Source organism: Grampus griseus, assembly GCF_964374135.1.
Source record: "Grampus griseus genome assembly, chromosome: 11".
NCBI lineage: Eukaryota > Metazoa > Chordata > Mammalia > Artiodactyla > Delphinidae > Grampus > Grampus griseus.
This window is the reverse complement of record NC_139005.1, coordinates 55,620,478-55,645,492: the sequence shown is the minus strand read 5'-3', so window position 1 is coordinate 55,645,492 and position 25,015 is coordinate 55,620,478. Positions and strand designations below refer to the sequence as shown.

Genomic DNA, 25,015 nt, shown 5'->3' with positions numbered 1-25,015 from the left:
AGCGGACAGAGAGCAGGTAAGCTAGGGTGAGTAGCCAGTGAAAGTGAGAAAGTAAGCAGATTGGAGTGGGGGCGGCTACCCAGAGTTGGGGATGTCATGGGGCATATTACACAGGCTACTGCAATCTAGTTGGTTAATTAATTACACATTGTTTTAATTAAAAATAACTAAAAGTAATTAAAAATCCAGATCAGAGAGTCCAGACTGGGACAGAAGTCAGATATACCCCACACCTTTCACCACCTATTTTTACATCACGATTATGATCCCAGTTCACTGGATGATGCATTGAAGAGCAAGGATCTTACCCATAAGTCCCTCCAATAAAATTCCAGAAGAAGTCCTGGCCCATCAGCTTCTCACGTCATTCACAGGTCACATTTCATTTCTCTGAACTGTCACATGACACTTCATATTGATCTGGTTCATCGGAGGCAATGTTCTGATAATCAAAAGACATCAGTTTTTCCTTTTAAGTTTTAAACTATTTTAAAATTCTCTTTAATGCAAATGAAATGCACTATTACTGTAAAAAAGTCTAACATTCACACACATTATGTAGATACTGACAGTCCCTATAATTCCTTTTCCTATTGTTAAGATGGGTGAAAATTCCTCCAAGTCATGCTTTCTCTCTATACGCTAATGTAATATTATTTACAAAAAACGGAATCATGAACACTATTTTGCAAAGTGCCTTTTTCTTGCTCACCAACCAGTATAATCCAGTATTTTTTCATGTCAGAGCATACAGATGTGCTTTATCCACTTTGACAACTACAGAGGAGTCCATCATATCACTATATCATAGCATAATTTATGCAGCTCCTATTGATGGGCATTTACCTTGTTTCCAATTTTTTGTTATGTAAAGAATAGTGCAGTGAACATCCTTGTATATATCTTGCATATTTGGGTTTTTAAAAATAAATTTATTTATTTATGGCTGCATTGGGTCTTAGTTGCTGTACGCAGGCTTTCTCTAGTTGCAGCGAGCGGGGGCTACTCTTCATTGCGGTGCGCGGGCTTCTCATTGCGGTGCCTTCTCTTGTTGTGGAGCACGGGCTCTAGGTACGCGGGCTTCAGTAGTTGTGGCACGCGGGCTCAGTAGTTGTGGCTCGTGGACTCTGGAGCGCAGGCTCAGTAGTTGTGGCGCACAGGCTTAGTTGCTCCGCAGCATGTAGGATCTTCCTGGACCAGGGCTCGAACCCATGTCTCCTGCATTATCAGGCGGATTCTTAACCACTGCACCGCCAGGGAAGTCCCCGCGTTTCTACCTTTCTTGAAATAATAGAGCATAATATGCTGAAAATGCTGCTTTTTCTTCCATCTTCAACATTAAAATGGCTACACAAAACTTCACCAATTTTGATGTCTTTTAAATGCATGCTGATATGACAGCTGTCACATACAATCTAACAAAATTGTTTCAAATGAAGTTAAAGACAAGTAAGTGCTACTAGAGCCATCTTATGGAAAAAACCAAATTAACCTTTTGGCAAACCCAGTAGAATGAGACTTCTCCCCATTCTTTTTTGATTTATCCCCAAGCCCTACCCTATACTGTGGGCATTGGGGTAAAAGGTAGGGGAGAGCTGAATGATGCCTAGTACAATTAGAAGTGCCATCTCCAACCCCCCAGAGAACCCCTGGCAGAAATCTCAGACCACAGCTTTGTCCAACCTCCATAATGCTTATAAATGTCACAACCTAGAAAATAAAGCAACAAAGTAAAAATTAACCAATCCACCAGGGCAGGTAGATTAAAAGTATCTTAAAGTACTAGAGTGGCTAGTTATCACTCTGTAGAAGGTATAGAATCTGCATTAGGCACATGTGTGGTTTCCATTTTTAGCAGCTTTGTAACATGTTAATATTATATGTTTTCCAAAATACTTTCCTACTTATTGTTGCTCCTAGGTTGCCAAGATGGGTCAGCCAACATGGCCTTAAAAATTAAATACCACTAATGTTCAAATTAGATGAGTCAAAAATAGAGGACTCACCATGTGGATCTGAACAGGACAGCCTGAGGATAAGGTAGAGAAATTAGGGGAAGTATGTAAAATTGATGCACAGCTGCATCCTATATGTCAGCAGTCCCCAACATTTTTGGCACCAGGGACCGGTTTCACGGAAGACAGTTTTTCCACGGACTGGGGATGGGGTGGGGATGGTTTTGGGATGATTCAAGCGCATTACATTTATTGTGCACTTTATTTCTATTATTATTACATTGTAACATATAATGAAATAATTATACAACTCACCATTATGCAGAATCAGTGGGAGCCCTGAGCTTGTTTTCCTGCAACTAGATGGTCCCATCTGGGGGTGATGGGGCTGCCTCAGCTCCACCTCAGAACATCAGGCATTAGATTCTCATAAGGAGCGCACAACCTAGATCCCTCGCGTGCCCAGTTCACAGTAGGGTCCCCACTCCTATGAGAATCTAATGCCACCTCTGATCTACAGGAGGTGGAGCTCAGGTGGTAATGTGAGTGATGGGGAGCGGCTGTAAATACAGATGAAGCTTTGCTCACTCACCAGCCTGCCACTCACCTCCTGCTGTGTGGCCCTGTTCTTAATAGCCACAAACCGATACCAGTCTGTGGCCCCGGTTGGGGTCCCCTACTATATATCTTTGGAACAGGCATGAAGGACTGAATATTGTTCTATGTAAAACTAATGACACTGTGGGAGTTAGGCAGAACAATACTTAAGATATGATCTTGGCTGTCAGAGAGCTTCTGTATGCTACAGTGACTGCAAATAAGAGATGCATGGTCACAATACTATGGAGATACATTAACTGTAACGAGAGAGTGTGAATTGCTTCAAGGCAAAGAAATACATCAAGAGGCAGAAACAGCAACTGTAAACTGCATTTATTGAGTGCTTATTGGGCACTGGGTACATCAGATACAAAAGAGTTGGGATGGGGGCAGGTAAGAACTTAAGAAATTAAATACACACATTAATTTTACCACGAATTCTAACTACTAGGGAAGTACAAAATTTGTACAAGTTATACTTTATAATGAAATTTTGATGTCTGTCAAAAGGATAAGCTATACATACAATGCAATAAAAATGTTTTAAAATTGTGCTTAGTATCACAGAACTACCCCGAAATGGGTTGATAAAATGCCTATACAGCATTATACACATATATTTTATATTAAAGATTGCTTGTAAAGTACAAATACTTTGACCCCATTGCTGAGAAATCTATGGCTGACAACTATATGTGCAGTTCCTCTAAGAAACATTGCAGCATTTGTAGTACATCTCTCCTTTAAACTCCACCTTATTTTTAGTTTCACTTACTATCGAGTTCTCTTCAGAACTGTTTATATTTCTTTTGTCTGATCATCTTCTTCGAGTTTCCTGATTTCATTTTTTAAACAATTTATAGTTTCACGACTTGCTTTTAATCTCTCTTTAAGCTCTGCAATTTCAAAGCTTGTTTTTTTTTTTGCAGCTTCTAATTTTTCTCTGGTTTTCACTTCAAGTTCTGCAACTAAAGAAAACATACACTTTTACTGATTTATTTCATTTTTCTCACATGTACAAGATATTTCATAGAGCAATAAATGTGGCATTTCCTTAGGCCAATGTTTTCATGATGAAATGCGGACAACTTAAGATATGTAACTTTAGACAGAGGGGGGTAGGTAAGAAAGTCTGAACTCTCCAGAGAGGATCTAATATGTTTTCTACCACTAAGAATGAAATTCTGACCACTAATTTTTTAAATTTTATTAAAAAAAATTTTTTTGACCACTAGTATTTTATTTCACAGTTAACATTTTAAGACATAATATCTTAAATTATGTCTTAAAATTATGTCTAATTTTCTAATTTGATTTGGAAATGAGGGAGTATACAGTCCAAGAAACATCCAGCTAATAAGAGTTTACTAAAAACAGTACTCTTAAATTTATGTACAGGTAAAATTTACATAATCACACTGGTAAAACAAACCTCTATCTTTTTTCAAAAAGATATCAGTAAGTGTCTAGGTTTGAATTCCAGCTCTATCATTTACTAGATGTGCCACTCTGAATAAGCTATTTATTATCTCTATGCTCTATTCCTCATTGCTAAAATGAAGATTATAATAGCAAACACCTCATAATATTATTTGTTTAAAAGATTTAAAAAGAATACTGTCTGGCACATAAAAAGCCATATTAACTACTATTATTACTGAATATTTAAAACATTCTAGCTGGCTACATAACAAATTACAAAATAAAAATATCATTACTGCAAAATAGATTATATCGATTTAACTATTCCACTTGGATAGTGTAGCATCAAGTTTTACAGAGAAAAATGACTACTATCATCCAACATTTCCACCTTGTGGACATTTCAGGTAATTGCTGCTGACGAATGTTGAGGCACAGTTGTTTGTTAACCTAAAAGGATCACTAATTGGAAGCAGTGTGGTTTGGTGAAGAAAAAAAACCAAAACCATTGAAATCAGAAAGACTTGAGTTCAAATACACCCTTGGCCCCTTAATAGCTGAATGCTGATATCTCTAAGTCTCCCTTCATCTCGTCTTTCTATATGATACAGTTAAAACTTCGTATTTCTCGGATTTATGAGGATTAAGTAATATACCTAAAGCATCTAGCGCATTAAAAACACACAATGTGGGACTTCCCTGGTGGCGCAGTGGTTAAGAATCCTCCTGCCAAGGCAGGGAACATGGGTTTGAGCCCTGGTCCAGGAAGATCCCACATGCTGCAGAGCAACTAAGCCCGTGCGCCACAACTACTGAAGCCCACGCACCTAGAGCCCGTGCTCCGCAACAAGAGAAGCCACCGCAATGAGAAGCCCGAGCACCGCAACGAAGAGTAGCCCCCGCTCGCCACAATTAGAGAAAGCCCGCGCCTAGCAACGAAGACTCAGTGCAGCCAAAGATAAATAAATAAAATAAATAAATTTATAAAAAAACAAAAACAAAACACGCAATATGTCCTTATTTTCCTCACTGCTGGTGCTTTCTTTTTGTGATATATTTTGTAACACAGGTAAACTTTTATATTGCCAAAACAATCCATATTTTTCTTTGTAATTTTTCATTGCTTTTATTTTTTAAATTATTTTTGAAGACAGTACATACACATGATACAAAATTAAAAGGCTGAAAAGTGTAGACTATGGAAAAAATGTCTCCTTTTTATATGTGTATGACTGATTTACTTTGCTGTACACCTGAAACTAACACAACATTGTAAGTCAACTATACTCCAATAAAAACAAAAACAAAAAAAGCCTCCTTTTACCCCTGCCCCCCACCAACCAGCACTCTTCCCAGAGATAATCAGTTAGGTTTCCTTGGTATCTTTCCAGAAATAATTGGTTCAGAGACGAGCATACACCTAAGTGTGATTTCTCCTCACCCCCAACACAAGTGATGTCACACTATCCACACTGCTCAGCACCCTGCTCTTTCACTTAACATTACTACATCTGAAAGCTCACTCCATATCACAGGGCTGTCTCATTCTTTCAAAGGCTGCAGAGGACCTCATTGAATGGACATACATAATTCATTCATCTGTCCCCTCTGATGTACATTTGGAGTATTTCCAGTTTCCTCTATTACAAACAATGCTATAACGTGTATGCTGCGCATAATCATTCCAGTATACTTGTGGGCTAAATTCCAGTAAACAGTAATTGAAGGACATTTGATCTTGTAAATCTGGAAGAATGACAAGTGACTCTTAGAAGTCCTCTTAATTTATAATCTCACTAGCATTGTACGTCTATTTCCCTACTGCATCAACTTTTTGGTCTTAGTTACTCTGAAAGATTAAAAATGGTATTTCAGAATAGTTTTACTTTACATTTCTATTACTTCTGAGGCAGACAATTTTTTAATATGTTTAGGGGACATTCCTCGCTTTCTTTTTATGGATTGTCTGCTCTTCCTTTGCTCATTTTTCTTTTAGGTTATCGGCTCTCCCCACCACCCTTTTAAAAAATTGAGGTATAACTGACATATACTAGTTTCAGGTGTACAACATAATGATTCAATACTTGTATACATTGCAAAATGATCATCACAGTAAGTCTGAAGTTAACATCTGTCACCACATATAGTTACAGATATTTTTCTTGTGATGATAAATTTTAAGATCTACTCTCTTAGTAATTTTCAAATATGCAAGACAGTATTATTAACTACAGTCACCATGCTATAAATTACATCCCCAGGACTTACTTTATAAGTAGAAGTTTGTACCTTTTTGCCCACCCCTCACCTCCCACCTCTGGCAACCACCAATCTATTCTCTGTATGTGAGCTTTTTTTTTTTTTTTTTAAGATTCTACATATAAGTGAGACCATACTGTATTTGTCTTTCTCTGATTTATTTCACTTAGCATAATGCCCTCAAGGTCCATCCATGTTCTCACAAACAGCAAGATTTCTTCCTTTTTTTTTTTTTTTTTTTTTTTTTTTGCGGTACGCGGGCCTCTCACTGTTGTGGCCTCTCCCGTTGCGGAGCACAGGCTCCGGACGCGCAGGCTCAGCGGCCATGGCTCACAGGCCCAGCGCTCCACGGCATGTGGGATCTTCCCGGACCGGGGCACGAACCCACGTCACCTGCATCGGCAGGCGGACTCTCAACCACTGTGCCACGAGGGAAGCCCAAGATTTCTTCTTTTTTATGGCTAATATTCCGTTATGTATATATGCGCGTGTGTGTGTGTGTGTGTGTATATATATATATATACACACACACACACACACACGCGCATATATATATAAAACACCTCTTCTTTATCCAGTCACCTGTTGATGGACACTTATGTTGTTTACCTGTCTTGGCTATTGTAAATAATGGTGTAATGAACATGGAGTTGCATATATCTTTTCAAGTTAGTGTTTTTGTCTTGTTCAGATACGTATCCAAGTGGAATTGCTGGATCATACTGCAGCTCTACTTTTATTTTCCTGAGGACCCTACATACTGTTTTCCATAGTGGCTGCACCAATCAACATTGCACAAGGGCTTCCTTTTCTCCACATCCTTGCTAACAGTTGTTATTTCTTGTCTTTTTGATAGTAGCCATTCTAACAGACATGAAGTGATATCTCATTGTGGTTTTGATTTGCATTTCCCTGATGATTAGTGATGTTGAACATCTTTTCGTATACCTGTTGGCCATCTGCATGTCTTCTTTGGAAAAATATCTACTCAGTTCTTCTGCCCAATTTTAATTAAATTGTATGCGTTTTTTGGCCATTGAGTTGTATGAGTTCTTTATATATTTTGGATATTAACCCCTTATCAGATACATGATTTGCAAATATTTTCTCCCATTCAGTAGGTTGCCTTTTCATTTTGTTGATGGTTTCCTTTGCTCTGCAGAAGCTGTTTAGTTACTGGTTATCAGCCTTTTTAAATGATGTGCAGGAGCTCTTTATACATTAAAGAAACTAGTCATTTGTGATTTGAGTACAATATTTTTTAATGGCTTGTCTGTCTTTAGACTTTGTTGACAATGCTTTTTTACTATGCAGAAATTTTTATCCCCTTGCTCTCCCCCTCTCTCTCCATATTAATTATAAAACATATATGGAGTGAAAGGCACATTGTGAGATGGTGGGATACAGAAGTAGGAGACAGACAAGAAAGAAAAATGCATTACAGTGTCATGAGATAATCATAGGGTGCTATGACATACCAAGGGGAAAGGGTGTGTGTGTATATCAAAGAAGGCTTCTTGGCAGTAGTAAAATCTGAATTGAGTTTTAAAGAATGAGAAAGGAATTAGGTAGATGAAGTGGACATAGTGGGCCTTGGAAAGCGTACAGAAAGATTTGGGAAACAACAAGGAGTCCTATATGACTGTAACAGGTAGTTTTAAATCTAGTTAGGAAGACCTGATTTAACTCATTTGTCAGAGGGCAGCATGTACTGTAGATACAGATTTTTGTGGTCTGATTTAGTCACTATACTTTATTTTTGACAAATCATGAGACTGCAAAGGGTACCATATATTGAAAGAACTGGGTTAATTACCAATGAGATGATAGGGGAAAACATTTAAAAACTTCTTTTAGCCTGTTCTGGTTTTCTGCTTCCAATATATTAAATGCTTATACATACATTTAAGATATATATATAGGTATGTGTGTGTGCCTGTGAGTGTATATATCTATATATATATATATAGATATATACACAGATAGATAGATAGATATAGATATAAAATTTCTGTTTTAAATTTCCAAATAAAGCTTCAATTTAGAGTAAGTCAATCCAAAGAAGAGTTAATATTTTTGCAAAGCCAATCTAACTTACTGGTTAGAAAAATAGACTGTAAGGCTTTTTTTTTTTTTTTTAATATTTATTTATTTATTTATTTAGTTGTGCTGGGTCTTAGTTGTGGCAGGCTGGCTCCTCTGCTGTGGCATGCGAACTCTTAGTTGAGACATGCATGTGGGATCCAGTTCCCTGACCAGGGATCGAACCTGGGCCCCCTGCATTGGGAGTGCAGAGTCCTAACCACTGTACCACCAAGGAAGTCCCTGTAAGGCTTTTTTACAAAGAGATAGAACAGTTCATCGGTTAAGAGCACACACTCTGTCTCGGTTTAAATCCTGCTTTGCTGAGTGATTTGGGGCAAGATATCAAATCTCTCTATGCTCTAGGGTCTTACCTAGAAAATGGGGCTAACAGTAGTACCTTCCTCCTAGGGTTGTTAAGGGTATTCAATAAATTAAGAAATGCAAAGCACTTATCTAGTACATGTAAACTCTCTTCAAGCATTCACTATCATTTTTAAACATTTTGTTTTTTTGCGGTACGCGGGCCTCTCACTGTTGAGGCCTCTCCCGTTGCGGAGCACAGGCTCTGGATGCGCAGGCTCAGCAGCCATGGCTCAAGGGCCCAGCCACTCCGCGGCATGTGGGATCTTCCCAGACCGTGGTACAAACCCGTGTCCCCTGCATCGGCAGGCGGACTCTCAACCACTGCGCCATCAGGGAAGCCCATTCACTATCATTTTAATTATTCCTTGTAGAAGCAATTTCTATTAAAAGCTAGATCCCTAGTACTTAAGTAAATTTCCATGGGTTTACCAGTATAAACATCTTTATAAACTTTTAATGTGTTTTAAATTTTATAATGAGCAACCTCTATCCCGGCCATTACTCTATCTAAAAATATTACTATGTTTTTAGAGCCTAAGTTCTGAGGACTGCTTAGGATAAAGTCCTGGCTCTACCACTAACTCATGTTAACTTGGGCAAGTTTCTTACTCTCCCTGTGCCTCAGTTTCCTTTTCTAAATGGATTACCTAATAAAGTTATTGTAGATCTAAATGAGTTTATACATGTACAGATTTACAAGAGTACAAACAGTAAGCACTCAATAAAGCTAACTGATATTACCAAATATTGAGTATAATGCTCTCAAACTGGTAAAAGTATACCTACATTTTTAAGACCTTTGATTAATATTCCCAAGTTGCTTTCCTAAAAGGCCTACTCACACAAACAATTCATAGAACACAGGGTTCACCACATTCTTAATAGGTACAACTATTAAAAATTCCTTTTGCTTATTTGATACAAATATAACCACCCATTATTATTTGGTTTGCATTTTAAAAATTACTAGCAGGGTCAAATATTTTCCCTTTTTATTTACTAGTCATCTCCTCTTTCATCTGTCCATGTCTTTTGTCCATTTGTCAACTGAAGTTTAAAATTTTATTCTATTTTATTTATTTTAGGGTTTTAAAGATATTAATCCTTTGTCATATTTTCTACAAATTTATCTTTCTTTTTTGCCCTTTTGAAATGAATAAGTTAAATATTTTTTTGCAGAATCAAGTTTGCCTTTCTTTCAATGTGATTTCTTCTAACACTTCAAATTTAGAAAGTCTTCACTAGCCAGGACAGTCATTTCTCTAATTTTTTAAACAGCTTAACTGACTTTAAAAAAACAGTTAACTGGGCTTCTCTGGTGGTGCAGTGGTTGAGAATCTGCCTGCCGACGCAGGGGACACGGGTTCGAGCCCTGGTCTGCGAAGATCCCACATGCCGCGGAGCAACTAGGCCCGTGAGCCACAGCTACTGAGCCTGCGCGTCTGGAGCCTGTGCTTGGCAACGAGAGAGGCCCGCGCACCACGATGAAGAGTGGCCCCCGCTCGCTGCAACTAGAGAAAGCCCTCGCACAGAAATGAAGACCCAACACAGCAAAAATAAATTAATTAATTAATTAAAAAAAAGTTAACTATCATTAATTAAACTGGAATTTGTTTTGATAAGTGCTATAAAGCAATGATCTAAATTAAGTTTTCTTCTCAAAAGTTATCAATTGTGTCAATACCATTTACAGAATTATCCTTTTCTTCCTTATGGATTTGACACTGTTGAGAAAATAACCTGAAAATAATATAAAACATGCAATTTACTGATAAAAACTTCCGAAGGTTATAAATCTCCACACATAAACTTTAACACGTCAAAAATTAATTTGTAGAAAAGTCTTTTTATGAAACATTTGTCTCTACTATTATACATATATGAATTAATGATATTATTTTTGTTGAAAACAGAAATATGGGTACTTGAATTTAAACAGAGAAGTTTCCTCTATGAATTGGGCACATTTCATAGTATGAGAGAAAGGAGATCTATAATGGAGAGAATATGACCAGTAACAAATTAAAATAGCATGTGACTAGTGTTTTTTAACCTTTTCAAAAGTGATCATATACGTATCTGTTTTATGTTCATAACAAAGTAGCCCAAGTATTTTTTCAGATGTAGAAAGTGAAACATAAAATTTTTTAATGAGTGTGATTTTCAATTTTAAATGACTACCAAGTAGCAATTATAATCAGTATTCAGATCTTTTAACTCTTGGTCAGGGTTTCATGAAAATACAAACAAAACACTACTATAACCAACAATGGTTAAACAGCAACCTCTTTCTCTCCTGCTTTCTCATCCCCCACCCCCCTTCTTTTATTGGATCGCTTCTTCCAGCCTATAACGATACTGGTCTGTTTCCCCTGAAAACTCTGCTCTCTTGACTCCAAATCCTGCTCTGCTACTGCTTCAAGGGCTACTTTCCCTTTATAGTCAAGCTCCAAGACAAAGTTGTCCATAGCACCTGTCTCCAATTTCTCATCTCACTCTCTCTCTCTCTTTTTTTGCCAGCACTGCACGGCTTGCAGGATCTTAGTTCCCTGACCAGGGATTTGAACCCAGACCACGGCAGTGAAAGTGCCAAGTCCTAATCACTGGACCGCCAGGGAACTCCCTCATCTCATTCTCTCTTGATCCACTTCAACTGATCTTCTGTCCTTACTATTCTCCTTCAACTGCTCCTGTTAAGGTCACCAAGGACCTCCACCTTGCTATAGCCTATTTCTTGGCTCTGATCTTACTTGACCTATCAGAGGTACTGAACACAGCTAATGACTATTTCCTGATACACTTTCTTCACCTGGCTCTAGGATATTATGTGCACCTAGTTTTTCTCCCTCCACACTCACTGTTCTTTCCTAATTCCTTTGCTGGTCACCTCCTTAGTCTCTAAATGTTGGAGTGCTCAGGGCTCAACCTTTGAACCTCTTTTCTATCTTCACTTACTCTTGTGATGATACCATTTGGTCTCACAATTTATAAATCCATGTGTATATTAACTTCCACATTTATATCTTCAGCCTAGACCTCTCCTTGAATACCAGACTTTGAGCACAATTCCCTTCTCAACATCTCCACTTAGATGTCTTACAGGCATCCCACAGCCATCATGTCCAAAACTGTACTCCTAATCTTTCAACTCAAAGCTGCCCCTCCCAGACTTCCCATCTCTATGAAAAGTAATAACAATTTTTGTTTGTTTGTTTCCTCTGGCCCCAAACCTTAACAGTCATTCTTTGTTCATCTCCTTCTTTCATATATTGTTGTCAAACCATCAGCAAATCCTACTGTACCTATCTTCAAACTAGAACCTGACCCCTTCTCACCACCTCCATTGCTATCATTTTGGTACTACCCACAATTCTATATCTGGATTACTGGAATAGCCTCCTAACTATTCTGCTTCTACCCTTTCTGCTTTACAGTCTACTCTCAACACAGCAACCAGGGTGATTGATCTTTTTAAAATATTAGTCTTATACTGTCACTCTTCCTGCTCAAAACCCACAAAAGACTTCCCATCTCCTTCAGTTTAATAACTTAAACTCCCTATATGAGCTGGTCCCATAATAACTTCTTTGGCCTCATGTCCCACTCCTTGTCCCCTTGTTCACTCTACTCCAGGTACACTGGCCTTCTTGCTGTTCCTCGGATATGCCAGGCATGCTCTTACCTCAGGGTTCCTGCCCTTGCTGCCACTCTACACGTAACATTCGTCTCTCATGTAGCTGCATGGATCATCTCCCCACTCCTTTTGGTATTTGCTCCAATGCCACCATTTCAGGAAGCATTCTCTGACCTGATATTTAAAACTCTTAACCATCTCCTCCCACCAAAAGCGCTCCCTCCCCTACTTTAGTTTTCTTCATGCCATCCAATCACTACTTCACATTTCATTGTTCTGTTTATTTAATATTTGTCTTCTTTCCACTAGTATGTAAGCTCCATGAGGGCAGGGCTTTTGTCTGCTCTATCCTCTGAACAATGCCTGGCACCTTACTGTTGCTCAATATATACTGTAAGCAAATAAATGAAAAAGCAAAGGAAAAACCGAATAAATGGTGACATAAATGTCAACACAGGGTTGGTAAGTAGATTTCATCTTGAATGACAACTGCAAATGGTTGGCAATAGCTGCATGAAACAATGTGTAGGGGATTCTGAGGCCTCGTAAGCTAAAGGGAAAAGACAGCATGACTGACTATCAATAAGACATTCTGGTCTTCACCACCCCAGCATTAATATAAAACTATGTCAGGTGACAGGTTAAAAAGAGAGAGAGGGAGAAACTAGTTCACCGTACACTTAAGTATAATTATGTTCTGCAAGGTTCTTCACACCGATTTTGTTAGCAAAGACTAGTAAACAGAAAATGATTGAGTGACAGGTTAAGCAAGATTAATGAAAAGCTATGCTTAAATGTAATTAGTGAATAAAGACAAACAGTATTTCAGAGTGTGTCAGAGGCTGTCTTTTACCTTTTTGAAAGTAGGCCTACTTTGAGAACTATTTAAAACATCCTTCTTACCTGTTCTTTAGTAATACGTATATTGTATAACTCCTAAAAATTTTACCTGTATCTACTAAGGAAAAAAATTTGATAGTTGCTAATCATACAATCCTTTCACCATTACAGAATACATTATTTCTCAGGATTAATTATGAACTCATGGCACTTACATTCTGTTTCATGCTTATAGGCTCCTAAGGTAAGCTGACGAGATGTTGTTAATAATTGTTGCATCATTGCTGTTGGGTCTTGAAATATCTAATGGAAGAGAATGAAAAAAAGCCCAATAATTGCAAAATCTACAATTTAAAATGTTTTAAAAACTCTCATTATAAAATCTTCTTACCATTTCATCATAGAACTCTGAAACCACTGTCTTTTTTCCCAGCATTGCATTGGTGTCTGATTGAAATAGCTTTAATAAGTGATACAGGGTTACCTGTGAAACAAAAACAGACATGACATCTGTGCAATGGTTTTTATCATCATTATGAGACATCATCATTTCTGTAACTGATTTAGAGACTGAGTTAGTAAACACATCAAATTCAGGATCTTGTTTCAACTACAACTTACTGTGGCAGGTCACCCAAATTCTGTGTGTACTTTTATTTTCCTATTAGGTATTACCATTTATCTACATCTATTCAATATGTATGTTTTGAAGAGGGTAAGCAAACATTAGTTACAAGGCATCTCTAGAGAGTGACTATATATAAAAATAACACAAGATACAGCTATGGAAATTAAACTGGTAAGTCACTAAGATGAATTCTTTTACTAACACAGGCGACATTTGATTAACTGTGACAGTTAAAGTTTACAAACTTACTATGGCGAAAAAAGATTTGATACTTTCAAAAGGAATGATCAATACTAAAATGCTCAGTGAGGACAAGTTAATTTCTTTAGTGTAATAATAAGATTAATACATAAATAGCATAATAAACAAACACAAAGTTAGTCAGTGAAAATTCACTTCGGCAAGAGCAATATGTCTTCAAAATATTTAAAAACAGATACAGCAAGACATCAAAGGAAAAGCTTTGCAGCGCAATGAGTGATTATTTGAGCAAAACAAAACCTAGCTGGTAAAACATCAGAGTTCATGTTGAAGGTATAGAAACCAATTCAGAGGCCTCAAAGAATTTTCCAAAAAGTTAGCTAAAATCATCATAAGGAGTATAGATCATATGCCATATTTAAAGCAGATAATTTGACAAATTTCTGGAACAGACAGAAAGCAGATGAGACTACACAGATGGATAAACCATAACAGGGAAATCCATAACCTAAAATCTTAAAGAAGAAAACTGCATCAGAGGTGGGAGCTGCTGCCCCCAGTGGAGCTCTGGGGAGAGACTGCGAGCACAAAGCTGGCAGGTACAGAAATCAAGAAGGCTGTGGGGCGGCTAGGCTGGCCAACCTTCCCTCCTCTCCCCCCACTCACAGACGAGAGAGTGCACCTCCTGTGGGACCTAGAATTCTTCACCCAATCAAGTGAGAGGTAAACAAAAACAAAGATATTTTCAGAGAGCATTGGCTCTGAAATTTTACTTCTCTCGCATCCTTTCTGAATAAAGTCCTGCAGCAAAATGAAAAAAGAAACCAAGAAAGACAAAGAAAAAGGATCAGCCGTCATCACTAGGAGCTGACAGGCACTATCTAAAATTGAAAAATCCAACCTTAGGGATTTAAATACACGAGATGAATGGGAATAATTTCTAGAGGAACTGAAAACAGTAACTGTGGTTTTCCTGAGGAAGGGGTCAGAGATGGGGGAAAGAAGATGTTACGGGTTGAACTGTATTCCCCAAAAGATATGTTGAAGTACTAAATCTCAGAACATGTAAATGTAACGTTATTTGGAAATAAGAGCCTTTTGCAGATGTAATCAAGTTAAGATGAAGTCATTGGGGGGGGACCCTAATCCAATATGACTGGTGTCCTCATAAAAAGAGAAGTGACACAGAAACAGGGAGAGAGAGAAGGCCATGTGAAAATGGAGGCAGAGACTGGAGTTACGCTGCCACAAGCCAAGGAACGCCTGGGGCCACCAGGAACTAGAGGAGGCATGAAAAGATTCTCGCCTAGAGGCTATGGAGAGACCGTGGCCAACACCTTGATTTGGGACTTCTAGTCTCCAGAACCGGGAGGATAAATTTCTGTTGTTTTTAGCCACTCAGTTTGAGGTACTTTCTTATGGCAGCCCTAGGAAACTAATACAGGAGACTTGTACTTTTTAGTTTTTAAATCTTTTAAAAAAACTATATGCGTGTCTTTTATAATTTAAGAAGTATTAAAAACTACATCATAAAGCCTTCCATTCCCAAATTTATTATTCAGACCTGGAGAGGCATTCATGCAGATATAGGCAATGAATAATTTCAGGACAGATGTCTCTAATTTTCAGTGGTGTTTGAAGATTCTTAGAGCAATGAAAATGCCTATACTTGCCAGAGATATTTCTAGGAATAACAACCCAATATTAGCATTTTGCTTTTAGAAACAACCATTCCTTTTACAGTGGTTTGATGAGTAATAGGTTACTGGATAACAGAAGTAAATCACAAGTTACCCATATCTTTCTTTTATATTTTAAATAAACCTCATATGACTTATTTTCTGTAAGAGCCAACTATTCAAAAACTATAATGGGTTCATTATACTAAAAGAACACTACAGTAATTTGGAGGGGATAAAACTCAGGCCTATGTAGATCTATATGGAAACCTATTCAATAAAGGAATCACTCCAGAAAGGCAAAAGATCATATTACCCTACTTTGCCAAGAGTTGACTTTGAGAGCTGTCTCATAATGACGTTACATTATATAATGATTTCTTTCAGAGATGTATTTTCCAATTGAGGGCAGGGTAGGGAGGAGAGAAGGGGGAGACAGATGAGGAGGCAGACAGGTAAGGCAGCACATTCTCAAAATAAAATGAATTCAAAGCAATCATACAAAGTTAACAAGAACCTCTGCTCTAGTAACATGACCAACTTCTTCTTCCTCTCTCTCAACATCTGCCTATTCTGTGCTCTATTCTCCCTAATAGACTACTTTGGTTAAGGATAGGTGTAGTGTCTCATCTTTGTATCCCACCCCTTGGGCAATATCTTGCACATATGGATATTTAATAATTTCTTGTCAAACAGAATATAATGTCTGTGAGAGTATCCCAGAAGGACAAGAATGGTAGGAGACCTGGAAACCTTATCACATGGAAGATATTTAAATGAGCTATAGATGGTTCTTCAGGAGAAAAGAAAACTAAAGTATGAATAGTTATCAGTAAAAAGTTCAAGGAAGCTTAACATAAAGTAGAGCTTTCTTAAAACTAGAACTACCCCAAACCTGAATAGGATGTTTCACTTAATAACAGAAGTCAATATTCTCTTCTTGCTATACTGGACTGCCTAAAGGAACTTCTATGAGGAAAAGTATGGTCTACCTCAATGGGTCCTAAATATTATTGCACATCAGAATTACCTGGGGTGCTGGCCCCTCTCCAAACCTGTGAATCACGCTCTGTGGAATGGGGCCTAGAAGTCTGAACTTATAAAAAAACATCTCAGGCATTTCTAATGCAACTAGTTAGGAACTAATTCTCTGTATCACTGGCCCAGGTGACATCCAAATCCTTTAAAAGCACATCGTTTTACAAATGTAATCTGATAATTAAAGTGTCAATGTTTGGTGCTAAAGGAGCGAGCTGAATCTATCAAGATGAAAATTAATGGTGATGAACACTAAAGCCCTGAAACTGGAGTTAAACACCAGCCACACAAATGTGCAATGAGAGAGCCTGAGTTGTGACCCTTCAGGTTTAAAAATAAAACAGGCTTAGTGGTTTTAGTCAAAAGCAAGAGTAAAGGAAGGAGTGTGAGGTCTGAATGCAAATACCTGGATTCAAAAACTAACTCCACCACAATTAACTGTGTTTTTGAGCACATGACTTCATCTCTGAGCCTTAATATGCTCATCTCTAAAATGAGGATCTCACCAAGCTCACAAAGTTGCTGAGGGGTCAAAGTGAAAGCTTTGAGAGACTTTTTACATTATCAAGCAACAATCTGAAGAGATCAAATAATGAAAAAGTCAGTGGTTATAAATAAGGATCCAGGTATAAGATAAAGCTGCTAGTACTGATGACAGTTTGAAAATGTACAAAGACTTTCTAGGGCTTTTAACTATAAAAAACCGGACACTCCCATTTCAGAGAGCATATGGACTCCACTTGTTTGTTACTAATAACCAAACAATACTAATGAATTTTAAATTTTTTTGCTGTAGTAATCATGTAATTTCCATGATTCCTTTCAAATAACTGTTCACATTCTATCCCTTCTTTTTATACTAGAAAAACAAAAGAGTTTTGAAAGGCACTTCACTTAAAAATGAAAAACCTTAACTCATAGCGAGATACACCAAGCCATAAGCTTACATAAAGTATACCTGAATGAAAATGTCAACATATAACAAGCTATTGAATATTGTAAAATTTTCACAATTACTAAAAAATCCATTTTATATTTGCAGAGATTAACATTACTCACAGGTCTTTCATTAGGATCAATGAAAAATATTTTGATGATTATTTCGAATTCACCCCAACCTGTTTCAGTAATTTCATATGGAGGTTTAGTAACAACTAAAAGAAAGAAAAAAATAAAACAATTATAAATTGTAAATTACTGATACAGTTTCCTAGCTCTTTTAAAATTTATAACATTATGAATTTTAAAAAACTATTGTACCTCTTAAAGGATTGCCATAGCTTTCATGTAATTTAAATTGGATTTTCTTCACATATGCTGACATATCCTAAAATACAGAGGCATTAATTAGTTCTGCCATCTACACATAACAATTAGGAAGGAAATACACAGAGCACCTGTGCCAATTTTATAAAATACACTTCCCCTTAAATTTTATGGAAACGAATTTTCTAAGAAACATGAATTATACCCTGGAGGTTTGTTTTTAATTTTGAACAAAGGAAGGCTGTGCAGAATTTTTTCAAAATTCATAATATATAGAAATATATATGTCCCTAATTCATTGTTTTGCATTCCTATTTTTATATATCTCTGTAGACAATACTCAAAATCAATTTTGATTTTTCCATAAAACAACAGTACATTTCCAATATTTTCTACAGAAATAAACATATACACCAAAGCAAATCTAAGAACTAAGCAACTTCAAAAAACAAAATTATATTATACAAAGGTCAACTAAGCTAAGCAACCTAAAACTGTTGGATATAAAACTCTTCCTTTCCTTAATTATATTTTGAAGCACAAAAGCATATTCATTAGTTCCGGCACACAAAAGGGATCCTGCTAGCGAAGGAGGCCTTTTCAAAAATAATTCATTATAGAAAAACAGGAAAATGCAAAACAGAGTAAGTTGCATTCAACAGTAATGTTCATTAATCTTTTTATTTGCTTTCAGGAATTTTTATGTGCTTATTATCTACATATTTTTTTAACTGGGATCCTACTGTAATAATATATTACTATCTGCCTTCATCACTTAACATTATTTTGTGAACATTTTTTCTGAGGCAGATTTTCATAAGCCTCTTTGAAGACTATTTTGGGAATACTTTCATTCATTTTTTCTACAAATAGGAGTGACTACCAATACTGTTAGATGCTATAATGATAAATAACAGAATCTTGTCCTCAGGGTCTCACTGTAAAGTGGGGGGCAGACAAGAAAATCAGCATTTCAATGCTGTAATCTGTAATCTGTTGTGTGCATATTAGGTCATGTGTTATGAGGACATTAGGTACAAATCCATAGGAAAGGCAGCTATTTTAGTCATTGGAGATCAAGAAAGTAGATCTAAAGAAAATACACTTGAACTAAGACCTAAGGGAACAATAAGAATGGAGTGGGTGGGAAGAAAGGAAGAGGTTTAAGAGTGTTCCTTTGGGAAACTGAGAGTAATTTAGTATTGGTAAAATGTAGGATATAAAGAAATGAGGCAAACACAGACAAGGGACAAGGCTGCAGAGATAGGATAGGGAAAGGTCATGGCAGGCCTTCTAAACATGATAGCTTTATGATGAGGGCAATAGGTAGTCACTGAAGGTGGTTTTGTTTTTTTGTTTTTAACAGCTCTATTGAGATATTAACATACTACACAAATCACCCATTTAAAGTTCACCATTCAATGGTTTTTAATATATTCAGAGTTGTACAACTATCACCACAATCAATTTGAGAACATTCTATCACACAAAAGGAAACCTCATACCCATTCTTCCTCCCACCCGCTGTCAACCACTAATCTAGGTTCTATGTCTATGGATTTGCCTATTATGGACATTTTATAAAAATGGAATTATACAGTATGTGGCTTTTGTGTCTGGCTTCTTTCACTTGCCATGTTTTCTAATTTATTCCATGTGTTAGTAGCATGTATCAATACTTTATTTTATTCCTTAATAATATTCCACTATATGGATACACTACATTTTATTTATCCATTCATCAGTTTAGAGACATTTGGACTATTATGAATAATGTCACCACAAACATTCATATACAAGTTTTTGTGTGGACTTTGAAGGTTTTTTTTCCTTCGTCTTTTAATTTTATTTAATAGAGAATAGTATAAATGCTGAAGAAAAAACATTATCAAGCTTAATTGGTTTCAACATGTATTAACTCAGCCTTTTGGTGGAATATATGAAGAAAAAAAGAACTCAAAAGTCAACTGCCTTATTCTTTGTCCTTGAAATTAAGATAACTTTGGGTTGCATCACTACTTGATGTCCTGTAGATTTCAGCTCAAGACCTCTACATTCAAGTGGTCACCTTTAAATTGTGGCTACAGCTGCACTGAGTTCAGTTACTGTAAACTGTCCTACATGGCAGTTTAATGTGTGGCATATTCCCCTTCTTTCGATTTACCTCTAAATTTATCATCTCTTAATTTATTAAATGTGACTGAACATACTGTGGGGTACATGGGAAGAAAAGAGTATTCAGCATTGGAAGTAATTTTGAATGATAAGTCAGCATTTCTACCCTTAAAATTGACACTATAAAGTTATTTTGAATAATTATTCAATTTATTTTAAAAATGTGACCCTTGATAAAGTAAAAGTATGTCCAAAATTCTAGTCTCTTACAGGTGGTAAAATATAATTCAAAGTGTTTGAAGCAGACTACCTTTATCATCATCAAGCTGTGAATCTACCCTTGGGCTATTTGGCACCATTTTCATCTTTTCAGAAGTAACAACTCTTGGTGACATCTCTAACTGCTTTTTCAGATGTTTCTGAAAGGTGACGAATGATTACAATGATAACATAAATTCTCACCTGCCTTCTTGCTTCCACTATATTGGAACAATGATATTTGAAATACAGAATGAAGGGTTTTAAATAGAGGAATAGTTTATTCATTCAGTAAGTATCTGTTGAATACCCACTATGTACTTAACTGCATTCCAGGCATTAGAGATTCAGTAGCAAAACCAAATTACCAGCAGCTAGATTATGTAGCAGTTTGTCTTTCATCTTTTCTGATGGTCTGATTACCAAATTATCACTTAAATTTACTATTCCTGAAATACCTGATTATATACTAGGCTACCTTAAGGTGTGGTGATTGGAAGACGTACTGTGCATATAGCATAGTTCTTTTTACCGTAACTTAATTTTAATTAGAAAACATTTTTGGAAAGTTGATTCTACTAACAATTATAGAAAGATGACAGCTCTTACTTTATTCTTTCAACTTTTTTGGTAACATTTCTACAGTGGGCCAATTTTATTATCAGTTACTATACAATATTACAATTTAACTCTGAGCAAAAAAAACTATAGCTTCAAAAAAGTTTTAGGAAAAACAATTACCTACCTCATTTCTATATGGTTTTACATAGACTGTCCACTGATGGGTGTGCCCATCCTCTTCTCTTTTCTTTCCAAAATATCGAGCAACATTACCATAAACTATTGGTTTAACGATTGTAACCCCCTACAAGAAAACAATTTCAACACCAGTTAACACTGTATTAGGCTTCCCTGGTGGCTCAGTGGTTAAAAATCCGCCTGCCAATACAGGGGACACGGGTTCGAGCCCTAGTCCGGTAAGATCCCACGGGCCGTGGAGCAACTAAGCCCGTGCGCCACAACTACTGAGCCTGCGCTCTAGAGCCCGCGAGCCACAACTACTGAAGTCCATGCACCTAGAGCCCGTGCTCTTCAACAAGAGAAGCCACCGTAATGAGAAGCCTGCGCACCACGACGAAGAGTAGCCCCCGCTCGCCGCAACTAGAGAAAGCCAGTGTGCAGCAACGAAGACCCAACGCAGCCGAAAATAAATAAATTTATTAAAAAAAAAACCACATTGTATTATTACCCAAATAAACAGAATTAGAACTCTGAAAGCTTGTTTTAAGAAATGGCAGGCAGTCTAACAACCTAGAGTTTGCTTATAACATGGATTTCCCTCAACAAATAATTTCCAGACAATTAGCCTCATTTCATAATACCACAAATAACTAAACACCACATTAATTACAATGTTCTCACTTTGAAAACGTGTATTTAAATCATGTGGAGTACTTTGAGAGTTCCTTTTTTCTTTCTCTCTCTCTTTTTTTTAAAAAGAAACAGAAAAAGCTCTATTTACAAACTTTAAAGAGCAGTCTGGAATAACGCTCACCAACTTTACCATCACCTGATGGTAACGTCCTTATCAGCTTACACCAGCGTTCTCCAAAGCACAGTACAAAAATTGAAGACAGTTTGGAAGGGGATTTTAGGTAGAATAAGGGCAAACATTTTCATTTTATTAAAACCATAACTATAACTAGCAATTCAAACCCACAATTTCAAAAATAGTAATGCTTAGGAAGGGACTTTAAAAAATTGATTTAAACAAAAATGTTAAACACTACATTTCGATTCAGATAATGGCAAAGAGGCACTTGGACGACTCAAGCTCGGTAATCCCTGGACTGATGGCATGTGTGCTATATTTGTGTTCAGTTCTGAGATGTACATACATGTTTCTCATCACATCCGGTTAAGTGTAAAGGCAGATTACGATGAAAAGGAGATAGAAAAAATTCCAAGTGAAGAAAATTACTGAATGTTGCACATGAATTTGAGACCAATTGTTCAATAGTAAGACTGTATCTGAAGGTCAAAGAGCAAGATATATCACATGTGAAAAGTGCTGTGCCAATGTAATCAACAATTAATAAGAAATGAGGAAAAGCAGTGAACAAATGGAAAAACTTTTCATTGTGACTAGATAATTCACAAATAAAACCAATACCTATTAGCCTAAAGTTAGTTCAGGAGAAGGCAAGTGGTTTGTACACAAACTTAAAAAAAAAAAAATCACAGCAAGTGTCCTTTTGTGGTACCCAAAGATGGGGCCTCACATTCAAGGCCCGAATGAATAAGTACAAGGAGCGTTGACATGGTGAGGGATAATAGATCCTGAACTGCTACAATGTTGCTAGGAACTTGGGGAGTTCCTCAATGATGAAAAGCGGGTTCATCTGCCAAAAGACTTTCTACCTGGATCAAATTTATCTAAATTGGGAAAAGATGCTTACAAGACCACATAACAATCAGCATGGAGAAGAAATAAGTCCCTAATTTTAAAGTTTTACATGACTAACTCGGACCCATTTTCGGTGGAAAAGCATTTGAGGACTACAGGCCTAATCTCAAGTGATTCTGGACTTAAAAGACTTTTAGAACCTAACATGATTACAAGTAGAGAGAGTTCTGTAAGTTCTTCTCCAAAAGCTAGTGTTCTAAACCTTTGTTCAGTAGTACTTTCTTATTATTCCAAAACCTCACCCAAAAGTGAGGGAAAATGTATGTTTATGAACCTTATGGTACTATGAATTTTACCTGGCATCTGTTTCCCCCTTCCATTAAATTTCAGTAGCTTTTGAAACTTTCAAAGCACTGTGTATGACAATTGTATATTCAGTATAAAATTATGTGAAAACAATACGACATACAGAAGAACTCAAAAAAAAAAAAACCTAGATAAACTAGATTGGTGCAAAAGTGGGTGATTTCTTTTATAAAAAATTTTCCTTTCTGCGGTAAATAAAAATCCGAAGGGGTAAAAATAGGTGTTATATCAGGAACCAGTTGGTCGTCTCATAAAAAATTAATGTGCCAGGGGATGTAGTAAAGTGAGTGGGAAATGTGTCACAGTGTCATACATTACGTTAGGCTCTATGATCACTTTAATTAAAAACTAAGAAGCTACCGTGTCCTGAGTGTTCCCTATGTGCCAGGCAGTGTTATGTTCTTTGCATGCCTTGATTAGTATCTTGGCTGTAGCCTTGGGACTTTAGGAACACCATGAACTTGGGGAAGTCTTCTGAACTTTTCTAGTTGTAAATACTGGGAGTGATACTGCCTTTGTAGGGACTGAACCAGAGAATCGGGTAAAGCGTCCACCCACTGTGCTTACTTCGCACGGTATCTGCTACTGTTATTATCCTCACAATAGGTGGGTACTGCCCTCCCCACCGCCTTTTTACAGGTGACCTGGGTTGGCAGAGGATGAGCAGCAAGCCAGGATCTCCCAGCCCCGCAAGTGGCTTTTTCCTCAGCAACAATGTCCGGCTCTCCCCCAGGCACCACCGATTATGTTTGTTTTTTGTCTGGGATGGAAGGGAGGCGGTGACACATGAAGTTGGGGCCAAATGAAATCATGATTTTCCCTCTGGGGCTTTGACTCGCCTTCCGCCTGGAAACCGCGGCTCCCGCCCGAGGAGAAAAGGCGCGAGAAGAAACAGGCAGGCCCTCCCCAGGCCGCGCCACGAGGGGCCGGGGCGAGAGAGCCACTCCCGGAGGGGAGGCGCGGGGCGGGCACTGACCTTCACTCTCCCGCCGGAGTCAGGCCCAAATTCGGCCATTCTCTTGAACATATTGTCCTACGGAAGAAGCCGCCGCCGCCAGGGAAAGAGACCGGGGCCGGCGGACTCGCCGCTCCGCTCAGAGGCCCCGCTCCTCCCGCGCGGGCCCAGGAGGAGGGTTTCCGGCCGAAGGAGGACGAGTCAGCTGAGCTCGGGGTGCTGAGGGATCGCCAACGCCTCACAGGGGAGGGCGTCGCGGAAGCCCACTCACCCCCGCGCGGTTGGAGAGCGGGCCGGGAAAGGTGGCAACGGCGACGTTTTGTGCGCAGGCGCGACGAGCTCGCGCACACTGCGCACGCGCCGAGCCGCTGCTTTTAGGCGAAAGAAGACCGGTCTTGGTTGCCAGTGCCTGTCGACAAGCCAGACCGCCTGGCTTCGTAATGACCGAGAAACTGTCTTTTGGAGGTAATACCTTGCCATCGCCAAAGCATGACAGTTCTGAAATTAAGTTCATGAAATCTCGCCCACCGACAGCTTTTCGTTGTGTTCATCCAGACGTCCTCAGACTTTCAGGCTTGAACCGCTAATTTCTTTTTTTATTTACTCCCTTCTTCCTCTCCTTCCTTCCTTTCTACTCATTTTGGATTCTCAGGTCCATAACGTGACGCAAACCTCCCCTCCCTTGCCCTTCTGTGGTACTAACTACTTTGCAGGTTAGTGCAGTGCTAAATGAATGACCTCCAATTTAATTGAAATATGAGGTGCTAGTCAGAGGTTCGCTCTCCCTTTTCTTCTGTTTTAAACTGGAAGCTATTCTATTTCCCTAATCTCAAACCTCCAACCTTGACACCAACCCTCTCATTCTGATCAGGTGACTTTGCATCTTATTTCAACAGAGAAAACGGACCTCCATGCCACCAGACCTGAACACAAGCTTTGGTTTG

The 25,015-nt window shown here is 37.9% G+C and overlaps 1 protein-coding gene across 3 annotated transcripts; it reads right to left on the bottom strand.

Annotated features, from left to right (window-relative positions):
* Positions 1 to 234: 234 nt before the first annotated feature.
* On the bottom strand, positions 235 to 24,484 carry YEATS4 (YEATS domain containing 4). Of its 3 annotated transcripts, none has more exons than XM_082667083.1 (8): positions 24,093 to 24,484; positions 21,089 to 21,208; positions 17,965 to 18,031; positions 17,764 to 17,858; positions 13,550 to 13,642; positions 13,374 to 13,461; positions 3,331 to 3,523; positions 235 to 442 (listed from the first exon to the last, which is right to left on the bottom strand). In XM_082667083.1, exons 1-7 carry the CDS (start codon positions 24,141 to 24,143, stop codon positions 3,354 to 3,356), a joined length of 684 nt encoding a protein of 227 aa, XP_082523209.1. In that variant the 5' UTR covers positions 24,144 to 24,484; the 3' UTR covers positions 235 to 442; positions 3,331 to 3,353. The 3 variants fall into 3 exon arrangements, with proteins under 3 accessions (XP_082523209.1, XP_082523210.1, XP_082523208.1); XM_082667084.1 differs by lacking the exon at positions 235 to 442 and adding an exon at positions 1,132 to 1,277; XM_082667082.1 differs by lacking the exon at positions 235 to 442 and having other exon boundaries at positions 2,890 to 3,523.
* Between the last annotated feature and the right edge of the window lie 531 nt (positions 24,485 to 25,015).